General features: G+C 38.7%; 1 protein-coding gene across 8 annotated transcripts in view; it reads left to right on the forward strand.

The window, feature by feature from the left end:
- The window catches only part of LOC143031989 (zinc finger protein ubi-d4-like), a 93,098-nt gene that overhangs the window by 12,647 nt on the left and 61,087 nt on the right, over positions 1-19,364 (forward strand). For 4 of the 8 annotated variants that reach the window (XM_076196446.1, XM_076196437.1, XM_076196412.1 and 1 more), the window contains exons 5-8: positions 8,576-8,713; positions 8,886-9,020; positions 12,682-12,775; positions 15,275-15,571. In XM_076196446.1, the coding sequence (XP_076052561.1) occupies positions 8,576-8,713; positions 8,886-9,020; positions 12,682-12,775; positions 15,275-15,571 (664 nt within the window). Of the gene's footprint in view, positions 1-3,955; positions 3,971-8,575; positions 8,714-8,885; positions 9,021-12,681; positions 12,776-15,274; positions 15,572-19,364 lie in introns of all 8 variants that reach the window. The other 4 variants (XM_076196425.1, XM_076196429.1, XM_076196426.1 and 1 more) reach the window with 4 other exon arrangements.

Below are 19,364 nucleotides of genomic sequence, written 5' to 3' on the forward strand. Positions count from 1 at the left end.
TGAGAAAGTAAGCTGTGTGTGGACAATTGAGGTTTGAGAGCCTTAGTTTCATCTTGTGAGTCCAAATTCAGCAGTTGCTCAATTAGGAAAAATGGCTTCACTTAATGCTGAACAGAAATCAGAAACTGATCATTTGAGAAGGGAGAATGAAAAATTGAAAGAAGATAAAATCAAGATGAACGAACTTTAGGATAATGATACGAAAACCAAGACAAGGTTATCAAAGAAATGATGAAAGTAGAGAGAGGAAGACTAGAAATATGAAGAGGAAAAAGTGTATTGAAGATAATGAAACAGCAGCAAAGGAAAATTTGAGATAAAGTTGAGAAAGGAGCAGCGAAAGATGCTTTTACTTACGCGCCAAAGGACCTTTCCTCCGATATAATGTGGGTGGCTGAGTTAAAACACACCCATCTACATCATTTACAAATAAAAACAATTCAAAACATTTCACCACCTTCGGGATGAAGAGTCACCCTGTTTCCTGACCCAGTACTTAGGTTAGAGGCAATGCAGTGAGCCACAGTTCATCCACAGCAGGGCCTGACAATTTATCATATGGCAACCACCTTCCTTAGCCTCTCTCTCTCTCAAAAAAAACATGAAGTATACAAGATGAGAACTTTCCTTTGTGCTGTATCCCTTCATTCAGTCATAATCTTCATCCATTTATTCGTATCTTTTGCACTTACTCCACCCTGCGGCGACAGATAAATAATAAGATTGACAGATAAATAATAGTAAGTGATAATTGAATAATAACAAACAGCAGGATTGACAGATAAATAATAATAAGTGATAATTAAACAAATAATAACAAACAGCAGGAAAGTCCACCAGAAAAGAATGTTTATGGCAGCTATAGACATAAACAAGGCTGTAAAGCTCCTAGACATGTACTGTAAGAAATAAATTATAGACGGTTATGATGGGAGAGCTTTAAGAGGTCATGGAAGTAAATTAAGAAAGACCACAGGTCGAAAGGATGTGAAGAAATACAGTTTTCCATATAGATGTATAGATATGTGGAATAGCTTAGAAAGTGATATAGCCCAAGCTCAAACAATACATGGGTTCAAATCTAAATATAATAATTGGAAATCAAAGATATAGATTAAGTTGGAACTGTACATGAATTTGAGTCTAGGTATGTTAGAAAATTAGAGAATAGGAGACAAGACCCAACAAGTGTTGCTACTTCCCTGTATAATAAAATTAGGTAAATACAATAACAAGAAATGGTTAACCAACAACTTTTGTAGAGAGTGCAAAATAAGATAAAATAACCAAAGCTCAGGAACTTTAAAAATACTGTTCAGTGGAGTCACCCAAGGAACATTACTTTCACTTATACCATTGAATTTCTTTACAAGTAATCTCACAACACCAGATCCAGAACATCAACAGGAGAGCACTCTACCTATGTAGATGACCTGAAAGAATAACCTAACAAAATAATTACAAATTAGCAGCTAAGAACTCCCAATCTTATTTAGACTAACCAGAACAATGGCCTTTAGGTTATAGAATGGAAGCCCCATCCCAGAAATCATCTGTAATATTGCTCACCCCAGACATCTATGAATCAAAAACACATCAGACAGTGACATGAAAAGGCCAGACCCTCCCATTGAAAAAAAAAAAAAAATCATTAAATAACAGGCCTCACTTTTGATACTCGTATGATCTTCAGCCTACGTGTCAAAGGTCTGACAATAAAAATCAATAAGAAAATCAGTCACTGTACCAAGGGTTTTCCCATATATGGGAGAGAGCCAGCTAAGGCATGCATCCAAGTCCAACTACACTCCCCTCCAGCACCCATTTGGTTCTCTTTCATCGTAGCTCCTTGTGGCTGAAGGATCATCCCTGCCTCCTGCCCACTACCTGCATTGATCCGTCATCCTTGAGGAAATGAAGCATACTAAAATAATCTGTAAGCTTAGGCTTTGTACAACAGAAGAAAAATCTAATCGGTCTATAAATAATTAATCGGAACTGCATTCAACTGCACCTCCATAGCTTGGTTCCTAACAATCAGCAAAACGAACTTAGATGCTATCCAAAATAAAGCATTTAGAATAATAAGAGGATGCACTAAAACCACACCAATAGAACACCAGCACTTAGAAACCAAGACTCTTCCTATGGAATTATACATGAAAATGATAGGTACTGTTTCTCACCTATCTCATTGCATCATGTATTCACAACCAACAGGACATGGAAAAACACCTGCAGTATGCTAGTCAAACATGTACAACAATCTGTTACCTGTACCACATTATACATCCACACATAACACATTCACATCCAGATCACAAAACAATCCCTTCAAGACAGAGCACCAAACTCCGTACTCACCCCCTCCATACACACCTGACATCAGTCCCACAGAAAAATTCCTTTCAAAAGAATCAAGAACTACATTAGCACACAAGTGTTTGGGACCTCATCCAACTCAAAGACAGAACCAACATAGAACAAGCCTCTTCACAGAATCAAACTGCCCTAGATGCAGCCATTGCACTTCATCCTACACTATCCCCAGACAAAAACTAATATTTTCTGTGAGTGACCTTTAGTCCCATCCAGTGGCTGTTGCTTGTTACATGGGAGCTGTGGGTTTTCTGCAAACGAGATTTGGGGCAACAGCTTGGTTGATTGATTTGAGGGAGGAATTATGCTCACTGCTCCATGAGGGCTCCTGTTAACATTTATGAGAATGTATATATTCCATCCTAGAAAAGGTTGTGATGAACAGTTATATGATTTATAGTTACGTAATATGATTCTTCTGGTAGTTGGTGTTAAACTAGTCACACTTGACCCTGTCTTTACCAGATGGTACTTTCTTCTCTTAGTTCTGATAGCTGCCAGGCTATTTTATGACAGAGGGATGCTGGTCTATCTCGGTTAACATCTTGCATGCTGGATTACACTCCTTCTTGTACTCTGGTTATTGTCATTCCAGTGTTATTAATCTTGATAACACTCCTTATGTCATGAAAGGCTATAGCCTGTCTTAGATAACCCTTTCCATACTAGAGGGCCTTTTCAATTATTGTGGCTAATACAATTTTTTTTTTCCCATTTTAGTGAAATTCCTCTTGGTAGTGAGAGTTGATTTGACAAGTCTTTTGAGCAGAAGGAACTCTTTGCATAGTATCAGTCTTCTTCTTACTGAAGGAATACCATGGAGGGAAATGAAGTAACTGAATGGAATAGTCACTGTAGTCAGGATATAATAAAAAGTAATCTTGTTATGGAAGTAGGTAATTAGCAGAGTTGGATGCATTCCTTTGTGCCTTCCTAGGTGTGTTTCTCGGTGCGTTCTGCTTTAGTTTGGCTGTGGTTAGTGTTCCCAAACTATTAAAGCTTAAGAGACAGGTTCATACTGAAATAAAAGTCTGGTAGGCCACATACTATACCAAAGAAAAATTTCGTAGGCCACATCCAAAAGGTAGGCCATATACTATACCAGCACCTATATTGCATTAATAGTTTGGGAACACTAACTGTGGCCAAACTAAAGCGGAACGCACCCAGGAACATGCCCATCTCTGGTAATCGAGATAGGTTTAACTCGCCTTTCTAATCAAAGAGGTGCCGCAGATAAAGCAGGCTGGTGGCTACAAGAACAAAAAACTAAGTGTTACCTAGTATGATTAGTATAGAAAGAGGTCTCGAGCTGAGCATTTTGTTCATAAATGAAAACGTTCTTAGTGAATTTATAATTCATATATTTTATGGAATTTGATCATTCCTACGAGGAGAAGGAGTTAATTAATAGAATAAGTTTGATTTCGGAATTTTACGAATGCTTTGAATATTTAAATAGGTTGTCATTAGATTAAATGATAAATAATTATCGTTAAGGTTGATAAAACAAGATAAAGTATATTTCAACTTAAATAAGAGCAATTATTAAATTACTTTTCTTGAACTGCTGCAGTGGTTGCTGAGGAAGGTAATGTAATGCAGTGCTTTGCTGTATTCTTAATTCTGCATTTCTTCGTAATCAGTTTATGATTTAACATATTTGATTCAATTGCTTTGTGTCGTTATTAGGCATCATGTGTTTTACCCAATTGGTTGTTTTATTATAATGCTGTAAGCGCTCCAGATATACTGACATCTCATTACTAAGAATATATATTGTAAAACTTGCTTCAGGCATTTAATTTTTTTTGTACTAGAGATTATGGTTGATCCTCTGATTATATGAGAAAAGGAAGAAACTTGTCAAAAACAAATCATTGGTCTCTGTTATAGTGAACAAGTGCAGTGACTATTATGTACTGTGTACTTCAAATAATAATGTTTGACATTTACAAATACATAAAATATTTTGTGCATATACTAGTCTGCAATACTATAGATTACATCAAAATTTGAGGACTGCTCATAGTTATGAGTAAATAGGGGTAAGATAATCATTCAAAGCTCTCTATAACAGGTTTTCCATTACAGAAATCACTGTGTCACTGTTGTATTTACCCCTAACCTATATGCCAGTACTTACACTTGTCCTTTTCATGCCTTCCTGCTTAAATCAGTATTGTCTAGTGCAGTAATCTCTAGTGCTTCCATCATATGGAACAGATACATAAATGTATACATTCTTCTCAAACTTGATTACATGCATATTTTCATGTGGTTCAATATCCTAACCATGAGCTATCTGGGTTCATTCATCCTGTCCACCCATGTTTCCCTCGGGCTACCCCTTGCTCATTACCACCATCATCAGTTCTTGCATATCTAAGAATATCAACTCTCATCTGTTCCTATAACACAGTGTTTCCCAACCTTTTTTGGCTGTGACCCTAAATCCACTCTTAGCCTGGAGTTGCGACTCTAATTGTAATAATAAATTCAACCATTTCATGTTATATTTCTACGTACTTGCATAATGTTTATAAACTTTCGTTTTTATAGTTCAGTTTATATTTACTAGCACAATGAGTTTAAATACATTTGAAACTTGAATGAAAAAAAATTAAAAAAGACCCTCTGGCGACCCTCAAAAACACCCTCGCAACCCTAGTTTGGGTCGCGACCCTGGGGTTGGAAACCACTATTATAACACATTGGTTCTCAAACTATGGGTCGCGACCCAAAGTTGGGTCATGAGATCAATTTTGATTGGTCGCAGGGACACGGAAAATTCTCACTTTTTCAGAGTATTTCAAATACTTGACTAATTAATTTAGTTTTCTGAAGGAAATGCAGTGCCATGGATTCTGTTAATTTAGTTTTGTTAAAGTAAAGATTGACGAGTTAAACACCATATGAGGACGGAGCCTTTATTTGTATGACGTTTCGCATATTACAGCTTTTTCAAGTTCTAGTTCCATTCTGTCCTTGGTGTTGTGACAATTTTCATGAAAGTGGCAGTTGCCGACAAGATTGACGAGTTAAACACCATATGAGGACGGAGCCTTTATTTGTAAGACATTTTGCTTATTACAGCTTATTAAAGATGTACACATTATTTTTTTCCCAAAGTAATGGGTATACATCACTGTCCATTTTCTTTCTCTTTACTTTATTCTGGGTCGCGAGGGACTGAAATGTTCCAAATAGGGTCGCTCATGAAAAAGTTTGAGAACCACTGTTATAACATAACCAAACTACATAAGGTTGGCTTGCTCTACTAGTTCCAGTCCAGTCTCTACCCCAGTCCACTCACAAATCCTATTGTTCTTTATTTTATATTTCATAACACAACATGCCCCTCAAGTATCCTATTTCTAGTGCCTCCACATGACTTTCCTCTTCTGTGTTCTTCACACAGGTTTCATTCTCTTACATAATGGTTAGCACAACTATATCACTCACACATAAGCACCCCAACCCCTCATCCCTGGCCCTCCCTTCTTTGCATAACAGTATCATCTATACATAGTGACTCTCCACTCATCCCATTGCACTACTTACTAGCAATAGAAAATATCAGATAGAGTTTCTCATGCCTGTTGTAGATGGGCAGTGTAGGTTATTTTGTAACTATGTTTATCAGTTTATTTGTACATTTTTAAAATGAATGAATAAATAGTCACAGTGTGCTCAGATGAGAGGGAGGGTGGGAGGGGTGTGGAGTGTATTTAGGGATGAAATGGGTGGGAGTGTTTTTATGCCTTTCCCTTTTTGGCTACCTCCCTTGAAAGGGGGAAAAAGCCTTGGTATATGTATGTATGGGTCTTGCCAAGAAGGGGGAAATCTGGATGGTTAAACTGGTTGTAGGGGGAAATGACAGAAAAAAGTTTGGGAACCACTAGTTTAGTGTGAGTATTCTGGGTGAAAGGCTTGAGAAAATAGGGCAGTGTAACTGTTTGAGGTTGCATGTGGTGGTAGATAAAGGAGTAGATGTGGAGGTTTAGGGAAGCAAGTAAATATCTGAGTGTAATGAAAAGTTATGGAAAGAATAGGTATTCGGAGATGAATATATAGAGGGAGGTGCAGTGGCACTGTTCCTTGGTTACTAATTCAGAGATAGTTTGAGTCCTGACCTGTGTTGCACGGGGCTGAGACTTGTATATGGGAGGTAGAGAAGAGAGGACTGTTTTCGAAATGAATTGTGAAAAATATAGTAGGTGTTGTAAGAATGGATAGAATTTTTGTTGAATTGGATAGCCTCTGATGATCTGTGTAGCTGATCACTCAAAATTGTGGAAGGCTTTTTTCTTCATTGTTCAATGTGGAACAGAAGTTTCCGATTTTCATATGTAAACCAGTGTCTGCAGATTTTGAGGTTTCTTACCTCTTCTTCAGCTGGATGGGAATAGTGAATGTTTTAATCCTATTCCCACCCAGCTGAAGAGGAGGTAAGAGACCTGGAAATCTGTAGATACTGGTACCCAGATGAATATTGGAAACTTCTGTTCCACATTGAACAATGAGAAAAAAAGTCTTCCCTAATTTTGACCGATCAGCTACACAAATCATCAGAATGTCAGCGGCTATCCAATTTAACAAAAATTGTATTAGAGAAGATTACTCCAAGATTAATGGATAGAATGAGAAATGTGGAGGTGATGCAGAGCATGGGGTTGGGATGAGAGCTGTTGGATAGAGTAGATCACAGAGTCCTGAGGTGGTTTGGGCACATAGAAAGACATACATACATACATATACCAAAGGCTTGTTCCCCCCTACACAGGGGGTAGCCAACATAGAAAGAACGAATTTGGAAAGACTGGCAAAGAAGAGGTGGAATGCAGTAGATAATCTCAGCTTGGGAGGAAAATTGAGAATGTGATGAATAGATACGGTGGAGGAGGTTATGGATACACATGGTATTTGTTGTACAGAGAATAGAGTGCAAGTCATGGGTAGGCCACTACTCTTTGTTTCAGCTTGTTACATACAAATCTATAGAGCAGCATAAGGTTATCAGTACACTTGGGAATTGCACCCCTTTTTGAAGTTCTCATCTTCCTTTCTTATAATTCTTGTATATTTGTTGCTGGGAGCTTTTGTATTCTTTTATTTTTTGTCAATTTTGTTAATTCTCTTCCACACCTCTCCTTTACTTTATCTCTTGTATTGTGATATCTCGTATCTTATTTTGAAGCAGTCCTTTTTTTTTTTCACACATTTTTGGCATGTGTTTATCTACCACTCAGAGTAAAACTTTCCATTTTTTCTTTGTTTCTTTTATCTCATTGAATTCTTGGATAGCCATTTCTTCAATTTTTTTTTCTATCCTTTATAATTTGCTTTTGCAAAGTTGTATCATCCTTGTTTGTATGAGGTTTCTTATTTATGCCATCCCTACTACCAAAATGAATTAAAGAACTACATGATCATTACCAATAGGGCACTGGTACTTTAGTGATTCAGTTGTGTCAGGTCTTTACATTAAGATCAAACCCAGACTTGGTGTATTTTCACTCATTGGGTCATTATGATATTCTTTTATGTATTCAGTAGCATATTGCCCAATGACTTTTTCATTTCCACCTGCTTCTCATTTCTCTCGTTTTATGATAATCGTAATAATTGTTGCCTCAAGTTTCACTAAATGGAAACCTGCCGCTGCCCCACAGCAACTGGTAAGGACCCTTGGGGCCTCCCATAGATTTCCCTGGGAAGAAACTTTGGACTGTTGTTTGTGGAACTGTGTGTTACTGGATGAAAATAGTAGAGCACTTGCTCTTCTCTTGCCACTTTCAGCTTGTGATCTAGTCCCACACCAATACAACACAGAGAACAATCCAATGTTTCTTCAAAGAGAGATTTATGGGAGGGCCCAAGGCCCGTTGCCAACCATTGTGGGGTTGTGGGTTTTCCACTTTGCGAAACTTGAGCCATCAATTATCATCGTTACGTATTTATGTATTTACAGAGTGCTAAGCTCAGCAAGTTCATTGGACAGCGTAATTCTATTTCTTAGACATGAAGAATTTTGTCTGACATTACTTGTTTACTTTTAATTTTATAAGATAGGGCTGTAGCTTCTTGACAGTCAGTATATTCATTTATTTGTTTATTTATTTATATATTTGTTTATTTCGATTTGACGATGAGCAACTGTTCTGAACTTGCCATATTTCTTTTGTTCAATGAGGAAACAAAGGGGGCCAACGTGCCGACCACTTTTCAGACAACCAAGGAAGCCGAGGTGGCAGAACACACCATTTTGACAGTAGAGAACCCAGCTGCCGTTGTCACCCCAGAGGAGACTATAGTCCCTTATGAGAACAAGGTGAGTATCTGTTAAACTACGCACAACCTCAGTTTCAAGAGGAATCCGGAATATGTGTCCATAAGCTAAGAGTCTTTTGGTGTTAAAGTATTTTTATTTTTTTAATTATTTATTTGTTTTGGCTCTGGAACTAAAATCAGTACTTAAACTTAATGGAATGTGTTTATGTTAGGATCAATACTACTTTGATGCAACTGCTTTCCTTGAGGAGGATGAAGAGGAGCCTGACGATGAAGATGATGAGTCGTATTCCACTCGGACAACTCGCAAGCGCAAGAAAAATAACAAGCCCAAGCAAACCCCAAAGGTAGGAATTAAATATGTTTATTTAGTGAGGAAGTTTATGCTCTGAGTGCTGGACCCTTCAATGTTTATATGCTTCGCCCCTTTCACTATGGTGTCATTTTAGCAAAGAAGTTAGTTGAGATGTCCATTCCTTTTCACCATACAGTAAACTTTTGATATAACAGACAATGTGGGGATAGGGGTCTGTTGTTATATCCAAAGATCTGTTATATCCGATGGAAATACTGGACAGATCCATTATATCCCAAAGTTTGTCCAGTATTAGAAATTAGTAGGAATAAAAATTACAGTAAACCCTCAATATAACAGACGGTATGGGGACGGGTGTTGTTATATCCAAAGATCTGTTATAACCAAGGATCCCTTGCTATAATGGATGAAAATCAGTTACACCGAGGGGTTGTCCAGTCAGATTTTTTCCGTTATATCCGTTATATTGAGGTTTACTGTATTGTCATTTCCTGTGTTGAATGGTATCATGAGGTATCTACCTTAATCAGTCTGTCAATCTATTGCCTTAAATCTCTTTTGGAGACCCATGGCTCCAAAGTAACTGGTAAAAAGCCACAGAATTGATTGTCTCATAAGTCACTCAAGGAAGAAATATTATGTTGTCTTGGTATGGCTAGGATGGGGAAGTATAAAATGGGGTAGGTGTTCAGTGTCTTCTATGTGATGATTGCATCTGGGGCAGTTTGTTTCTGTGGCCAGTCCTACCTGTGTTGGTAATGTGTTAGTGCTGGGTGGTGACCTGAATGCAGTTGTGCAAGTGTGGTTCTTATTTACAAAGGATTACAAAAGGTTTACAAAGGAGGAGCATGCCAACAGGAGACCTTTTGGTCCATAACTATGTCAGATGCAAAAAATATATAATAATGATAAATAGATAAGTAAAAAATGGTAATGATATAAATAATGATAAAATAGATGAATAGATGCATAGGTATAGTTGAATAATAAACAAACAGATAAATAGTAAAATAATAAATTTATCTTGGGAGGGATTCTTCTTAGGGGTTAACCCCTTCCATACGGTGCCGCACACGTAGGCGTCATGGACTTAGATCTCGGTGGCAGCAGCCAATGCCAGCCGTACGACGTGTCATAATAATACTCGCATCATAAAATATAGTCACCGCTTATATCGATCGTTCTCTCTTCACCCGTGAATTTTGATAACCATAGAAAATGCGATTACAAAAGAATTAGAAAGAATGTCATTATGGAGGGGCGACTACAATAAATATAATCAAGACGCCGATATGGCAGCCTCGCGAATACACTCGCTCCCCATGACACCTACGTGTGCGGCACCGTATGGAAGGGGTTAATGTATGGCAGGGTTTGATGGAGAAGGGGATTTGATGGTTAGTCCTAGTGCTCCGTAAGGAATCGAGATGAACGGGAAACTAATGAGTAACGAATGAGTCAGAGTGAGTGCCAATGTTCCCGCTAAATTTTTGCTGTGAGTGTGTACAGAAACTTGTTTGTGTGCAAACTTTGCCATCACTGAAAAGTATGTGTGCACCTATGTGAGCCACCATCCGATCATGTAAGCAAATACTCACAATTTGTAAGTTTGTATTACGTATTACCTCCACCAAGTAGTGGCGGTTGGCAAGTTACCATATTTTTAGAGAATTTATGAGTTGATGTTTGGGTGGAATTTCTTTATTGAATGGATTTTGATATAATTTGGAAACCTTGTGTGCGCACATTTTTCTTTATGTGCGCTAGCTGTAAAACATGTGCATGCGCATATGTGCACAGCTTAGAGGGAACGTAGGTGGGTGCATGCCTGAGCTGGCTACTTCCCTTACAAAGGGGGGAAAGCCACTTTGTATATATGATGGATAGTACAGGGATTTCTCAATTTATGTACATTCCTGAAGGGATTACGTAATGTAAAAATCATGTAAAGTGAACATGATTACTGAAATAAACTATACAGTACATACCAAGTCTGGAGTGTTGTATTCAGCTGACATTAAGTTGAAGGATACAAGTTGTGGGAAATCAAAGAAACTTATAAAGAAGAGGTTAATTTTTACTTTTACTTACTTGATTTTTTTATGTTGTGTTACTCTAAGTACTCCATGTAATTTGAAAAAATGACTAGGTTTTTTTTTCACCTCATGCTATTCCATAATTGCGTATTCTAAACACGCATAAATTGAGAAATCCCTGTAGAGTGAGACCTCTCATTAACGGACATTAATTAGCTGCGTTTGCGGTGTTTTCGGTGTTTTGGAGTGGTTTTTGGGTGGCATGGTGATTGTACGCACTAAACAACAGCACCAAAAACAACGAAAACACAGCAAAAACACTGCAAACACTGCTAATTAATGTCCATTAATGAGAGGTCTCACTGTATATCAAAATTACAAAATTAGATAAGTACACTATCCATCTTTATCTATTTTTTTATGGAACTTCACTCTTTACTCCTGCAGGTGCTTGAAGAATTACAACTCGAGGATTAATTGCATAATTTTGTCATATTTAATAATCCATATTTTGTAGTTCCTCTTTCTTCCAAAGCAGTCATGTCCACATCCATGTAACCTGAGTTGATGAGTAGTAAAAGAAAAAGAGAACTCTAGTTATTTTGTAATGTGGCCTTGCTGTGGATGTACTATCTTTTGCTGCATTGCTTCTGACCCAGGGCAGTGGGCAAGATGCAGGGATGACTTGTCATCCAGGAGGAGAGAAGAAGAGAAGACAGGGCGAAATCCCTTTCAGCTGCGTCAAAATATCATTCACGCATACTCCCTCATCCCCCTCCCATCCCTCACCCACACCCTTCCATGCATCACAGCATCATCCATACACAACCATTCTCCACTCACCCCAATCTTCTGTCTTCTCCCTTCCTTCCTCAACAGACCTCTTTCCCAATGTCCCTTTTACTTGGTCATCCCCTCATGTTCACTCCCTCCACCTCTGCCTTCCACACCTCTTTTACTAATCTTTCTTCACTCATTCTTCATGTTCATAAAATATAAAACCAGAAGAAGAAACACTCTTAACCACTTCAGTATGACTCAAATTCTCGCATGCAGCATGGGCTGCCAAACATACGATTCATCACACTACTAGCATTATAGAATATAAAGTCACTGCTGTATTACTTATTCTCTTTTACTTTGAGTAATGATAAACACAGTCAAACCAGTTCACAGAATCTGGGGGTATCTCATATACAACTGCAATGAAATATATATATAATCAAGAAGCAGATGCCGGTATCCTCATGTACCTACTCGCACCTCATGACACCTACGTGGGCATCATCATACAGAAGTGGTTAAGGCTCTTCACTTCCTCCAGCCTCTCTCTTTTGAGACTCGCCTCCAACTCCCTGTTGCCCTCCCCCCTTGTACATATACAGGTACACATGTTGGGCTAATGCCTGGAGAGGTGTGACAGAGAAGGGTGGTCACTCTTGGAGAGCTTGTTTTGTGACGTGAGTGTGAATGTATTTTCGTATGGATGTGTTGTGGAATGAAGGTGAAAGGTTGTTAGTTTTGGATGGGTGTAGGGTGGATGGATGCTTTGACTATACCACCCCCTTGTAAGGGTTAAAAGCTCTTTGGTATGTGTATGTGTATATTGTCACTTGTGTTGGTAATTGAAATTACTTAGCATCTTACCCTTGGCAGGCTCCTAGAGGTCGTAAGAAAAAAGAACCGACACCAAAGCCTACGACCGAAGGAGGAGATGAGGAAACGCCAGGAAAACCTTATGAATGTCAGCGTAAGTATGGAGTTTTTGATGAAATTATCTTGTACCTATGACTGGAAGAATATTCATTTCTTAGCTTATCATTTTTTTGTTGGAAGGTAATTTGATAGGAGTGTAGACCACTGTACAGTGAAACCTCTGGAGAACATAGTTTCTTATATTGTTTTTAGTATGAAGCTTTGTTTCCTCCTTTACCTTAAGTTTTAATCTTAGGTTTGTGATAGGGTTTATAGAGAAGCTATGTGGAGCATGGAACACACATATAGAGTAGGGAAGTCTAGGGGAAGCAGTCAGAAGTATTTACATGAGTATTATTTTGTATGTGAAGGCTGAGAATAGAGAATACCTTATGCACTATTAGTCGGACCAGACTTTGTTTCTTCTCATATGTTCAGGACTCGAACCTAGTACATGCGCTGCTGCTCCATGGCACAGTGAGCAAGGGGGTGAATTTATGGCCATCGGTTCTAGGTTCGAGTCCTGAACATATGAGAAGAAACAGAATAGAGAAACTGAATGGAGTTTGTGATGTTAAGTAAATATCTGTTTGGAATGAAAAATGCTTTGAGAAATAGATATTTGAGGATGAACGCAAAGAGAAATTTGCATGAAGGATAAAGTTGCATGAAGGAGTAATTCTGGCCATGGCTTTGTAAGGAACAGAATTGAAATATAAGGAATCAGAAAGGAAGCGACTGAATGTTTTTGAGATGAAGTATTTGAGAAATATGATAGAGTGAGAAATGTGGAGATAAGGCAGAGAATGGTTTTGAGAAGGGAACCCTCGGGGGTTGATCAAAAAGTGATGACGTGATTTGGCCAAATGAAAAAGAAGAAAATGAGGAAAGACTAGCAAAGGGTATGGAAAGCAGAAATAGAATAAACTTGAGAGGAAGATTGAGAGAGATGGATGGAAAAGTTGAAGAGGGCATTGGATGTACCTAGAGTGTCTGTCAAGCATGGAAGAGAGAGCACAAAAGATAGGATATACAGGAATACCTCACTATACAACCAAGTTGTGTTCCCAGCTGACTGGTCACAATGTAAAAATTCGTATATCCCCCCTGTCCCCCCTCCCTCCTCAATTTTTGCCTCCTGCGGCTTTTACATACACCCAACATTTGTTTTACCTACTTTATAGCACTCGGTTGTATAGTGAGATATTCCTGTAGAGGGAGATTGTGAATGCATGAATGGCCGATGCAGTCCAAATGGACGTTCTTGTCGGCTTTATGGTTTATTTTGAGTGGATGAGGAAGGGATCCATGTATGATGAAGCAATAAATGTAAACCTGCTTCGTTTGTTGGGTCATGCTCTGGAAAAGCTGGGACGTGATATATTGCCTTTGGTCCAGGCAGTGTGATAGGGGACAGAGTGACCCTTCATTCCAGAGGTGAAGATTCTAGATGGGAGGAGTGATTGAATAAGTTTTAATGATATCAATGTGTTCTTTGACTCAGCAATACCTTTTGTAAAAGGGAAAGGGAATTATTATGTCTGAAAGTCTTAACTTGTTTTACTATTGGGTCAAAAGATTGTGAATATACAATCATATATGAATGTGCTCAGTTTTATTTCATTGACAAACAGTAGAGGTCAGGAGTGAACATATTCTGTTGGAGAAAAAAAAAAGGTATAGATGTGGGGAGAATAGATTAAGGCCTAGTCAGAAAATCTAGATGGCATAGCATAGTAATATGTTTTTTTTTGCAATTTTGGTCGTGATATTTCGTTGCAGACGTGACATTACTTACTTCTCGTATTATGGTTTATGAAGGTTTCACTGTACAGAAGGACTTTGAGGTTTTGCTGGAATGGTGGTATGGTTATCCCTACCCTAGTAATGTTTGAACCATGAGTACCTGGCTTAGGTATTGAAGTTTAGGACCAAGCTGATGAATAGTTTCTCCTTAGTTTTTGTGCTGAATGAAAGCATGTACCTTTTATTTTCCTATTCTTTTTTCTTTGTTATAAAGATTCTTAGATCCTCTGGTATGGAATCTTAAGTCAGCCTTGGCCCAATGGTTATATAGAAAATTGTTCTTTGCTCCCATATTCTAGTTCTTTTGTCAAGTCTTCCAGAGTGAAAAAAACAATTATAAGCATTGCATCACACTTTTAGTCCGCTGTGGTTGAGCTTCATGATCAACTTTTTTTTTTTTTTTCTCGCAGCCTGAATGTGCTTTCCATTGGCCAGCCCAGTGTGTTAAGACATTTTGATTAGAATTTTAAGATAAAGAACTCCTTTTTTGGAGTATAATCAAGTAATTTCATGCAAAAGTTTTAAATGTAATCAGGTAATAAAAAAAAAAGGATCTTTATTACTGTACTATGATAAAATCAGTTCTCATACTCTTCCCTAAGAAAGTGTTGGAGTAAATTCATGTTTTTTTTCTTGAGGTAATGAAGTAAAATGCTGTTTTTTCTGCCGAGTGGAAGGTGTAGGTGATGGCGAGGTGGGTGGGGCTGTGCTGGTCTAACAGGGACGGGCATTGCTTTCTGACTTTCAGTGTGCAGTGCTCGCTACAAGACCAGACAGGGTTTGTCCTACCACCTCTCACACACCCACAAGGCAGGGGGGGCCCAACAAGGGGGTGGATCACGAAGGGGTAGCCAAGGGGGGGCCGCTGCTTCTGCCCCCACAACCTGCGCTTCTTCCACCCCGGACACTACAGGCTCAGGCTATCTGCCGCAAGCCTACACCCCCCAACCCCCCATGGCCCCCCCTGATGCGCTGACGGGCCTGGCCGAGTTTCAGGACACTTACCTGTCCTATTTGTCCACCAGCCACACTGACACGGCCCAGGGTAGGCTCTCATGCCCTGTCTGTGCTTGCCTGCTTACGTTGCTTCCCCTGTATTTGTATAGTGCAGTGCTAGTCTATGACCCGCACCTGTCTGGGAAATGCCTTCACTCTCAGTGGAACAGATTTATAATCTAATCACCCATACATTTGATTTCATCTATATTTATTTGATTTATATATACAGACACATAGACACACACAAATACACACACATACATACATTATATATATATATGTATATATTTGTATATATATATATATATATATATATATATATATAATATATATATATTTACACACAGACACAGGTGTATATGTATTTGTGAGTATGTGAGAAAGAAATATGAATACACACATTATTTTCATTTTGCTATTAATTTGGGGGCAGGTTATTGTTGCGATAGATCATGCCTCTTAGAGCTTAGTGCTATTGCTTTTAGATTGTTGAAAACAGCTACAGGCCTGTGGCTGTCTTGAGGTGCTGTATTGGGATGTGGGAAATGCACCTGGTTCAAATTAGTTCTCACCTATAATGCATCTTCCAAGATTTTGTTCATTTTTTTATTTCCTTAATTTACTGAACATATTTATGGAAACACAGCATTATTGCATGATAATGATCATAGAACTGTAAATGCATGTTTAAATTTACTTGACAGCTCTCAAGTAAAGAGCACTTCTCTGTCTGTTTCTGGAACTGTAGCGAAAGATCTGTGTTTAAAATCCTAAGCTGGCTTTGGTAGCACTCATTTATGGTACAAACACACATCAGTGTTTATAAAGCAAGTGCGAGTATGTGTGTGTAAGCCATTAAAGGTAAACACTAAAGGCTAACTGCCTCTAATTGGTGCTGAAGAATGCAGAGATTGCAGAATCCCAATCTAAATGTTGCTCAAGGTCTCTCTCGCTGGAGAACTGTAGCCCCCAGGAAATTGGCCATGGCCACCAGTTTAATTCTTATGTCAGTGAAGAGATTTTGTGTTTCTGTATAGAATGTGTGAAGGGCAGTGTAGTATTAATTGCTCTTCTGTGTGATGGTTGCATTTTGGTCAATTGGTGTATGTTGCTGCTAGGCTGATTCTGTGTTGGTATTGTTAACCACTTCGGTACGATGATAATGTCACGAGGCACGAGTGGGTACACAAAGATGCCGGCATCGGCATCTTGAATATATATTTTTTTGTAGTTGTACATGAGTTACCCCCAGACTCTGTGAACTGGTTTGATCGCATTTTCTGTGTTTATTATTACTCAGAGTAAAAGAGAACGAGTAATATAGCAGTGACTTTATATTTTATAATGCAAGTAGTATGATGCATCATACATATGGCAGCTGATGCTGCATGCAAGAATTTGACTCGTACTGAAGTGGTTAAAGTGGGAGGTGGTGATTTGGTCACAGGTATGCCAGAGCCATTCTTATCTGTGTTGGGAGTGATTTCAAGTAGAATATTAATATAATCCATAATGAAAATGAACAGCTTTTCTGAGCTAATTTTTTTTCTTATATATATATATATGTATGTATATATATATATATATATATATATATATATATATATATATATATATATATATGTATATATATATATTTTTTTCTTAGTCTATCAGAAAAGTTAAACTGCTACATGCAAATCTTCCAGAAATATTCACATTTACTAATATTTAAATTTTTGTATTCCTTTACATTTGTGTTGTCTTTAGCAATATTTATTATTCCCTTCAATATCTTTTAAAAAGGCCCAAAGGGCTTCTTAGGAAGCTCGCTGGCTGAGTGAGTTAGGGGGTTGTAACTTGCGGCAAAGGTCGAGGGGATGGCAGTTCGAACCCTGCCACCTGCAAAGTTGAACCAAGGGCATGGTTCATTAAATTCCATGCTACAAAGTCCTTGGAAAGGGGCACTATCCTAGCCTTCTGATAGGGGGGAGTTTGTGACGTTAAACCATATTGTCATGTCTTTATTTTGATTTTGCCGACCGCATTGCATCAGGCAGAGATATGGAACATAAGAGAGGAAGAGTTTGAATGTGTTTGAGATGAAATGTGTGAGAAGTATGGTTGAGATTACAAGGTTGGATAGAGTGAGAAATGAGGATGTGAGGAGGAGAGCAGAGGTGGATAAGGAGTCAGGAGATAGGATTGATGAAAGAGTGTTTGGATGGTTTGGACACATGGAAAAAATGAGTGAAGAAAGATTAATAAGTGTGGAAGGCAGAGGTGGATGGAGTGAACATGAGGGGTCAACCAAGGATGAGATAGATGGATGGAATGAAAAGGGCTTTGAGCAAGAGGGGAATGTCTGTTGAGGAAGGGAGGGAGAAGGCAGAAGATAGGTGTGAGTGGAGAATGTCTTTGTATGGATGATACTGTGATCAATGGAAGGGAGTGGGTGGGTGATGGGGTGGAGGTTAGGGAATGGTTATATGTGAATGATATTTTGACACAACCCAAAAAGATTTTTCCCTGTCTTCAGTGTTTCTGTATGAGGAGATGGAGAGGGAGGGGGTTGTCATTGATTAAATGAAATGGCTTTGCTGTGGATGTGCTGTGTCTTGCTGCATCGTCTCGGCTAACTGAGGGCAATGGGCAAGATGCATGGATGACCCATCATTCAGAAGGAGCGAAGATGAGAGGGAGGGAGGGGGGAAGGATAGGAGTAGAATTATGCCTTTTTGACTTTGGCTACCTCTCTGGTAAGAGGGAAAAGGCCCTTGGTTATGGCTTATTTGAAGTAACAGCATTACTATCTTCATTATATCTTATTAAGCATACAGCACCAATGATAGGTACATGCTATTGGTGGTCCCAGAAAACATACATCAGAATCATCTCCCAGCTGCCCATCTTCAGAATCATCTCCCAGCTGCCCATCTTCAGAACCCATCAACACTCTCAACTCCATCTTGAGTAGTCACTCCAAGGGGCTGTCTTGACCAAGGCATAGCTCTCTGTAATGACTTGCTTTGTATGTTATGCCTAATTCAGGTAGATGATCCCACAGCCTACTTTGTTTTACAGGGTCTGATGATATATTTTTCCTTTGGTGCAGAAGTGATGTGGGGATGGAATGGGTGGGAGTGGCTTTTATACCTTTGTTTTTTGGCTACCTCCCTTATAAGGAGGAAAAAGCCTTTTGTAGTATGTATGTATGTAACAACATTAATGATTTTATGGCATATTTTGATAAATGGAGGCAAAGAGATAGAAACCATGAGTACAACACCGAGGCGTAGCGTGAGTTTCTCGAGCAGAGTATAGATAACTGCCGGCTTGCAAGGTCTGTCGCAGTCCACTGCTGTCGTTATCGTTACCCAGGGGACCCCTCTTGGAGGTGACAGTCGGAATTTACCCCCCAACACCAGTGCTATATATTATAATTAGGTGAATACATTTAGGTACATACAAGAATTTCTCAAGTTTATGCGGTTTTGGAATGACACGAGGTAAAAAAAACCTAGTCATTTTTTCATATTACATGGATTATTTAGAATAACACGACATAGTAAAAAAAAATCAAGTAGGCAATAGTAAACCTTAATTGTTCACTTTATGTGATTTTTACATTACACAATCCCTTGAGGAACATATTCCTTGCATAAATCAAGAAATTCCCGTATATCTTCAAAACTCATCCACATTTTCGCCTCTGCCTCTGTGAGGGGCACTGTCCTAGCCTTCCGGTAGGGGGGAGTTTGTGATGTTAAACCATATCATATGGAGGTGCAACCCTGAGGAGAAGTTAGTGTGCCGACTGGGCCCAAGATCGGTATCATCTTCGGCTTTTGTTTCTCTAC

This window comes from Oratosquilla oratoria, chromosome 1 (assembly GCF_046742065.1).
Source record: "Oratosquilla oratoria isolate Oo_2021 chromosome 1, ASM4674206v1, whole genome shotgun sequence".
Taxonomy (NCBI): Eukaryota; Metazoa; Arthropoda; class Malacostraca; order Stomatopoda; family Squillidae; genus Oratosquilla; species Oratosquilla oratoria.